The sequence below is a fragment of the Electrona antarctica genome, assembly GCF_951216825.1.
Source record: "Electrona antarctica genome assembly, chromosome: 19".
Taxonomy (NCBI): Eukaryota; Metazoa; Chordata; class Actinopteri; order Myctophiformes; family Myctophidae; genus Electrona; species Electrona antarctica.
The window spans coordinates 42,078,366-42,087,282 of record NC_136800.1 but is presented as its reverse complement, the minus strand read 5'-3'; the positions used below and the strand labels follow the sequence as shown (position 1 = coordinate 42,087,282).

The window sequence follows — 8,917 nt, the reverse complement described above, 5'->3', positions numbered from 1 at the left end:
ATATCCGAGTATGCTTATCAGCTTTACGGATAATTTCCATAATAATAAATGCCTTTATTTTAGATCGTTTTTAGTAATAGTACAACATAAACATTACAGAGACTGTAGTTGTCACTGTACAATACTTTAAAACAGTTGTCATGTTGCACACATGCCTAAAATTGCTGTTGCGCCGACCAGCTTGTCACACTCCAGGCTGCATGAACAGCGCTCGGGCGCTGTTTTCTGCCCCCTCAATGTCCCAAAGTTCTCTGTTGTACTTCAATGGCTAGTTGGCTACAACGGTAGCTTTGCGGTAGTCAAAACTTAAGCGAGTGACAGCGAGACGAGATTAACACAACATGTCGACTGTATCAATGCAGATACCTACTTGGCATTATTAAATCCATTATTGGCCTGGAGAACGTTTACAGCCGCCGCCGCTTCCTCCTCCAGTCCTCCTCCTCCCCACACTGGCACGGCTTACGGCTATTGATGTTTGAGGGTTTTCTCGTCAGCGAAAAGTCAACAAACAGAACAAGGTGATATGCATGCTGATCTTCCTTAATAATAAAAAAAGGCTTAGCCCATGCGACCAGTGGCTTTATAGGTATAGGCTGCTCAGATCTGGACTGGACTTATTTATGTTTTGGACTAGAACCGACGGACCCCTGTACTGTAGACGCGCAGATGCATGCATGCAGATGCGATGCGTTGTTTATTGATGATTAAGCCTACAACAATTTAGTTATATTGTTAAATGTTGCTTTTTTGTTTGTCTTTTAAAAAGGAGCATAAATAAATGTATACAATTTGTCTACCAACTTTAATTATGTAGCCTATACATGCATATTACATTTGGGGTAGCCTATTAAAAAAAAAAGGGGAAAAAAAATCAACAACCGTTAATTAACCGGATAATGCCATCGGCTACCCGGATGGAAAATTAACCGTTACCGACATCCCTAACTCCATTTGATCCATTGGAACACGTGTATCAATATCTCCATTTCCTGAAAAGTAAATGTTTTGGGCATAGAAGATAACCACAGTGACAATAAATTAGATATATACATATTGTGCTTAACTTTAATGACCAAGTCGATTTGTTTCCTATTTTATCATGAACATTAGTGAAATATATGTTGAGAAGTGGTGAAGTGGTCCTTTAACCCGGTAAGACCCAACGATGCTTCTCGGTTGAAATCTTTTTTTTGGAAGTAGAAATGTATCCGGGTCTTACAGGGTTAATGGGTTAATGTAAAGACATATTTTAAACTGTTCAACTGTTCTGAAATGTTTTAACTTTGGACTGACTTTGCAAAAAATATCAAATAAATGAACTTCGCCAAGTGAACCCAACATTCCTATTCTGGGAATTTCCACCCGTTTCGACTGGTATCAATGGACAAGACCGCAGTTATCAGTTGGGATCAGTACGATTGTTTCGAGCTAGTATGTTTCTCCAGTGTGGACACGCTGGTGTGTCTTCAGAGAAACAAACCGACTGAAACTCTTGTCACAATGTTTACACTGAAAAGGTTTTTCTCCAGTGTGGACACGCTGGTGTGTCTTCAGAGTACCAAACTGACTGAAACTCTTGTCACAATGTTTACAGTTGAATGTTTTTTCTCCAGTGTGGACAAGCTGGTGTATCTTCAGAGAACCAAACTGACTGAAACTCTTGTCACAATGTTTACACTGAAAAGGTTTTTCTCCAGTGTGGACACGCTGGTGTGTCTTCAGAGTACCTAACAGACTGAAACTCTTGTCACAATGTTTACACTGAAAAGGTTTATCTCCAGAGTGGATACGCTGGTGTGTCCTCAGATTTCCTGACAGACTGAAACTCTTGTCACAATGTTCACACTGAAAAGGTTTTTCTCCCGTGTGGATACGCTGGTGCTTCTTAAAGTCACCTGACTGACTGAAACTCTTGTCACAATGTTTACACTGAAAAGGTTTTTCTCCAGTGTGGACACGCTGGTGTGTCTTCAGAGTACCAAACTGACTGAAACTCTTGTCACAATGTTTACAGTTGAATGTTTTTTCTCCAGTGTGGACAAGCTGGTGTATCTTCAGAGAACCAAACTGACTGAAACTCTTGTCACAATGTTTACACTGAAAAGGTTTTTCTCCAGTGTGGACACGCTGGTGTGTCTTCAGAGTACCTAACAGACTGAAACTCTTGTCACAATGTTTACACTGAAAAGGTTTATCTCCAGAGTGGATACGCTGGTGTGTCCTCAGATTTCCTGACAGACTGAAACTCTTGTCACAATGTTCACACTGAAAAGGTTTTTCTCCCGTGTGGATACGCTGGTGTGTCCTCAGATTTCCTGACAGACTGAAACTCTTGTCACAATGTTCACACTGAAAAGGTTTTTCTCCCGTGTGGATACGCTGGTGCTTCTTAAAGTTACCTGACTGACTGAAACTCTTGTCACAATGTTTACAGTGGAAAGGTTTTTCTCCAGTGTGCACACCTCCACTTGTCTCCCCCCAATCATCACTGTCTTCAGTGACTTCAGTGTCAGATTCAAGTACAACTTCAACTTCAGAGCAGTCTTTAACGCGTGGAGGCTCCGGTTCCTCCTGGAGCAGACTGCAGGGACTCCTCTGCTGTTCAGGAGAAACTTCCTCTTTACACACAACCATGTGCGGGATGTCTAGGAGCAGAAACACAACATGATGGTCAACACCATAGATCAGTGTTTCCGAACCTGTGTGCCGCGGCACTTTACTGTGCCGTTTGATGTGTCCAGGTGTGCCACCTGATTTGACCGAAAATAACACTAACCCTCCCCCGAAAGCAATATTATAGCTACTGGGCTTCAGGCTTCCTATTGTTGCGTCGTTTGTTGTCACACGTCTAACCATTAGACGTGCGATAACGACGGAACAATATACTCTAACGACCCTCGGCCATTGAAATGTTAATGCAAAAGAGATGCATCCAGAAGACGCTACATTTCGCGCATATGCACGTAGACAGCAGACACATACAGTCCTACATGTCCCGACCCAAACACTGAGGAGGTAAAGTAAACGTGACGTTGTTGTGATTAAACATAACGGTTATAAATGTTTAGGTAAACATTTACGGATGTCAACAAAGTCTGTTCATGATTATTACTCATCTACAAACTGCTTATAAATCTTTATAAATGCTTTATAACAGGTTGTTATTGTAAAGTGTCACCGCCTTTGTTCAGGAGAAACTTCCTCTTTACACACAACCATGTGCGGGATGTCTAGGAGCAGAAACACAACATGATTTTCAACACCATAGATCAGTGTTTCCCAACCTGTGTGCCGCGGCACTTTACTGTGCCGGGACCCCGGTCAACTCCAATTTGGTTTGTGGCTGGGGACCCCCGGAAATGCTTTGGTCATTTCTCGCGACCACCGCCCCGCCCCCCCTCCCCACCACCAATACAAACTGACTGCAAAAATAACCGTAATAATAGAGAACATATATCATAAATGAATACTGAAACCAGATATAATCATTAAGGAAAGTTTATGCATGCACCACATACTATGTAAACTCTTAATTTCCATTTTCCAGCCATTCAATTTTGCGATCCCCCGAGGGGTCGCAACCCACGGGTTGAGAACCCCTGCTCTACACGATGGACATAGTTCTTCACTAAGGATGAAATAAATACGAGCAGATTTCAACATAACTGTTTAGGCTACATGGACGATACATTATTCTTGTTGCCTCAAAGAATCGTTAGGCTATATCACTTTTATGCACAATGTTGTACTGCCTGTTTTTTCTGTACATTTCCAACCACAGACCAACCATTATAAGTGGTGCGCAGTAGCAACAAGCAGCACTGCGCAATGTATGGACAAGCCGAGAGCTGTGTTCACCTACGTGCAACATCGGGGAAATGGCTCCCTCTAGAGGCTATACTCTAGCTATGAGGGTGTTTTGTTTAGAACCTCAACCAGGCCGAAGTCTTTGATTTTTTCTAAAACTGGACATCTTTGGGGGTCTTTGATAGATATGCATCATTATTTTTAAAGGGAAATGTCCCTGCTTCTCCCCCTTTAACAAACAATTTTAGAATCGGTTGGAATTTCTGTTCTGAGATTGGGAGTTCCAGGTTCAAGCAGTCCTTCTCAAATGCCTCCATGCTACCAAAATGTAACCAGGCATTTCTGGCTTTCATGGCTGGAGGTGGCTCTGATTCGTGAGCTGTGTGACAGACAAACCCTGTTCTAGATGCTTTGGCCTATAGAGCGTCGCAGTCCCGCCCCCTTTCATGACGACGCCAGGCCCAGGAAATGATTCCCAAATGCATTTTTCCCATAGACATTTCAAAAAGTATTTATTTAAAGACGGTTACGCCGCGGACAAAGCCAACTCGAGTTGTGACAACTCATGACAACAAACACAATATTTTGGACCAAACAAAATAATTTCAAAGAAGAAAAACAACAAAAAAAGTGTTTCTTCTTTCTAATTATTTGTTCGGCCCAAAAAAATGTCATGATTTGTCACGACAAGAGTTGGCTTTGTCCGCGGCGTAACAGTCTTTAAATAAATACTTTTTGAAATGTCTATGGGAAAAATGCATTGGGGAATCATTTCCTGGGCCTGGCGTCGTCATGAAAGGGGAATCATTTCCTGGGCCATGGTAGGGGGGCGGGACTGCGACGCTCTATTTCCACTCTGTAGAACAATGTGGTGCATGTTTTCTTTTTATTTTATTGCATAATCAATTCATTGATTAAATACTTTATTAGGGAAACAATGTACATAGCACGCAGGTACGTACAGTAAAACATTTAGGGATAACGTCCTGGGGACTTGTTTCCATTGTGGTCCTACAATATCCGGATATTATAATTGTCATGATATGTTTTGCCAAGATGATCCTATATTGAAAATACGTACCGAGTTGTGGGTGGTCTTCAGGTTCCTCCTGTTTAATAGAAATGTCTTCAGGTTTCTCCTGTTTAACAGAAACGTCCCTGGCTGAGTCTGGAGAGTTCATCTTCACCTGCAGTCTGGACTCCACACACTGGTCTGAAAGGAAGCATGTGAATAAGGACTTTAATAACTGGAGACCTACTGGAGAATATATTAATAACAATAATATTTGCAGAAGCCAGGTAACCTAAGACCTAAGCCCAACTCTCCAACATATGAACCAGGATCTTGGGAAGATAAAGACATCGATATGTCTGCGTAAAGATCTTGCTTAATTTAAGATCACAAAATTCATCCGATCCCTAAGCTTATAAGCTAACTAAGCTAACGTATAAAATGCCCTTTCTAAAACTGTTAGTCCCAATACTTGATTCTGATTGGCTGGTTACCGTCACGTGACCGTATCATCCTGCAGCCTTGTAGCTGTACTGGGGAAGGGGAGCACTCGATTGCCTTACACACGCTGGCCGTGCGGGCGTGTAAGCACCGCCCACACTCATATGACTGTTAATATGTGGCTCCAGGCTAGCCTGGCTTGGCCAGCCTCATAACGGGGATTCACTGAAGATTCTTTCATATGCGGGGACAGGGCCGGATTTAGCCAGCCCCACTCAGAATTGTAAGGGGGGCGACTCCGCCGGCACGGGTGGGGTGTCAAACCCACATTGGGTGGGCAGGACGCACGTTTGGGTGGGCTATGCCCCCCCCTGCCCCCCCCTAGAACCGGCCCTGTGCGGGGAGGAAACATCAGTGAACCCTCGCTATGAGTCTGGCCGCGCCAGGCTAGCTCCAGGCAGCCCCGTAGGGACATCAAGCACTATTCTCCCGTCACATAGCCTACTTGCCGAGCAAAACAAGGAAGTGTGTGGCTCGCTCTGGTGGCGCAAAGCGTAGCTACTTTTGTGAATTTAATAGTTTTATGAGGTTAATATTGTTATATGTTTGTAACATAACTACGCCTCCCAGCCATTGTAAAATACCTGGTAACCTGAGACCTCTCGTGGCTTATTGCTTTATTTTAGCCAGAAATACTTTTTTTAAGGAAAAATCTTGTTTTTTTTTTCTTGGCAATATCGGGCACAGTGGAGTAACTAAAAGTATTTTTCTTCCAGTGAAAAAAGAAAGTCCTATTCTGGCCAAAAAGTGCATTTTACACGTGTGGTGGGGGGCTCAGAGTGCGTCCACCGTGGAAAGTAGGCTTTCAACACAAGCCGTCTTTGTATTGGTGAGTAGGTGAAACGTTCTTTATATTTTCGCTACAGTCGAGAGGCTGGTCTGCATTTATGTGAGCGCCGGAAGTCAACAGTGACATACCGGCAGGGCCGCTTTAAGGGTAGTGCGAGTGGTGCGGCCGCACAGGGCCTCGCGCATGCGAGGCCTCGCGCTAGGCAGTGTTTTTTTTTTAAAGAAACAATAATCGCATCGCAGCCCGTTCCGTTGCAGTTGATTTTTCACCTATTTAAGCTGCGGTCGGTTTGGAGCCGCCCCCCCCGCACAGGGCCTCGCATTTCTCCCAGACGCCTCTGCATACCGGTAACTCTAAATGCAACGGCATTAGAGCTAGGCTCTGGTCCATTTATCCTCTTCCTCTCCCTTTGAGGTGCTGTGGTACCAGGAGGTGCATGCATAGTCAAAGAAACCTTGTACAAGGGCTCCTGTTAAGGTCTTCAAGGTGTTTTTGTTGACCAGGAGACCAGGAGATCCTGTAAAGGAATCTTGTTCTTTGGTTGACTTTTTTGATTACGTTGGTGGCCATTTTATCACCGGAAAGATTAGCCTCCAGGATGGAACCTAGGTAGGTAATTTCATCTTTACGTTTATCTTAACATTGTCACCCACTCTAACCAAGAAGCCATTTGCCTTGCTGAGATTACTAAATGCCAAAGAGAATGGATTCAGTTTTTCCCAGGTGTAAAGATAGTTTGTTATCAGCGAGCCAGGTGCAGATTCTACCGAGTTCAGAGCTGAACTCGGTAGACACGGTGTCAAAAGCCTTTTGGAGGTCCAGCATGACCATGTCGCAGTATTTGCCAGCATCCACCTCATGTTTGATGTGGTCGCTCAAATAGAGAAGGCATGTGTCAGTGGAGTGGGATGTTCTGAAGCCATATTGGAACTCGTACATTCATTTATTTGTGGCAAGATACTTTTCAACCTGTTCATAGACTATTTTTTCCATCACTTTCGAGATGGAGCTTAGAATAGAAATAGGGCGGTAGTTGCCGGGGCCTAATTTACTCCCTTTCTTGTGCAAGGGGGTTACTTTGGCCAGTTTGAAATCTTGGGGGACCTGTCCCTGTTTGATGGAGAGGTTTACTATGTGGGTGAAAATTGGAGCTATAGAGATGGCTGAGTCTCTGAGAAATGTGGAGGGAATAGTTGATTGCCTATCTTCCAGAGCTCACGAGGATTGTTTTTGTTTTCCTCTGCTTTATCATTGATAAAGTTACTTTTAGCTGATTTAGTCATGGTAGTTACAATACAGGTTCCATCTCTCTCTCTCCTGTTTTCCTCTCTGCCCCCCCCCCCCCCCCCATCTCTCTCTCTCCTGTTTTCCTCTCTGCCCCCCCCCCCCCCCCCCCCCCCCTGCCTGTCTCTCCATTTCACTCCCACTCTCCGCCTCTGTCTGTCTGTCTGTCTGTCTCCACTGCAATACTACAACACACTACGTTATGGTTAGCCTACATTAATATTAGTGGCATCAACAATAATGTTGAGTTGGTTGCAAAGATGCAACCAAATACCAAACAATGTATATTACTGATGCTGCTAGTATTAACTACTGGTTGTTTATGATCACATAACAAACAAGCAGATATAAGAGTAAATGCGACTCATCATATGTTCCATCTTAAAATATGAATCAATTATAAAAGATAAATAGAGTTAAGACTAGCCCTGGTCCTGTGCTTACAGCGAGTCTCTCTCACTGTCTGACGCCCTGCCGGACTCCCACCCACTGCTCACTAGCAGCTTTTCCCACTGCGTGCGAGGGTTTACAATTCCACGAAAATAAACCAAACAACGTAACTACTCACCGACACAAAGCCTGCTAGACCTTGGTAAAAGTCTATTCTCGAAGCTGGGAAGCGTCTCAGGTCCCCAGCTTCTCTCTAAAATGAACTATTTTAGTCATTAAATAAAATGAATCCAACCATGATCGGCGCAGGCAAAACCCGGAAATGCCGTAGTAGAAGAAATGACTCTGTCCGGTACATTGCTGTATTACAATGGCACAAAGTGCATTTTAAAGAGAAGCTGGGGACCCGAGACGCTTCCCAGCTTCGAGAATAGACTTTTACCAAGGTCTAGCAGGCTTTGTGTCGGTGAGTAGTTATGTCGTTTTGTTTATTTTCGGGGAATTGTAAACCCTCGCACGCAATGGGAAAAGCTGATAGTGAGCAGTGGATGTCCGGTCAGGGCGTCAGTGAGAGAGACTCGCTGTAAGCACAGGGCTAAGTAAAGACACAACGTGAATCAGTTCACCATCTTACCTGCTGTGTTTCAGTGGTTGAGCTGCTAACAAACAAACGTCCTCCTGCTGCTTAACGAGCTGTTTTCAAAAGACACCTTTTAGTTTTACTGTTATTATTAAAGTGTCAACAGTCCGGCGAACACACTATAGGGTTGTGCACATGCGCACTAGCGCTGCTGCTGGAGCGTGCACGTACCATAAACGGTCGCTAGGGGGAGCCATGGTACAGTGAAATACTATGCCGCATATACATTAGCCTGGCTAATAAGCCAGACTCAAATCACACTGTCGCGTAATCCGCCAGCAGGCAATTTATTTTTTTGCCAACGGATGATTCGGTCTGGCTTATTAGCCAGGCTACATATACATTACACCAGTGGTTTTCAACCAGTGGTCCTCCGTCCTTGAGGGAGTTCCAGGTGGTCCCTAGCTAAATGGTGGAGAGTTGGTAACCAAATGTTTTTCTAATAAGCGTCTTATTAGATATTTAACCCATATCTTCAACTCTTGAGTGT

General features: G+C 44.0%; 1 protein-coding gene across 1 annotated transcript; it reads right to left on the bottom strand.

The window, feature by feature from the left end:
* Positions 1–536: 536 nt before the first annotated feature.
* On the bottom strand, positions 537–8,559 carry LOC306912580 (uncharacterized protein). Its single transcript, XM_079488913.1, has 3 exons — positions 8,422–8,559; positions 4,892–5,023; positions 537–2,648 (listed from the first exon to the last, which is right to left on the bottom strand). The coding sequence occupies exons 2-3, from the start codon at positions 4,989–4,991 to the stop codon at positions 1,432–1,434; spliced, it is 1,317 nt and encodes a 438-aa protein (XP_079345039.1). The 5' UTR covers positions 4,992–5,023; positions 8,422–8,559; the 3' UTR covers positions 537–1,431.
* Between the last annotated feature and the right edge of the window lie 358 nt (positions 8,560–8,917).

Excerpts from the sequence above, each read along its gene's own strand:
- LOC306912580 (XM_079488913.1), bottom strand. The coding sequence starts at position 4,991 with ATGAACTCTCCAGACTCAGCCAGGGACGTTTCTGTTAAACAGGAGAAA. Across the intron at positions 2,649-4,891 it reads TGAAGACCACCCACAACTCG|ACATCCCGCACATGGTTGTG; the intron begins GTACGTATTTTC and ends TTCTGCTCCTAG.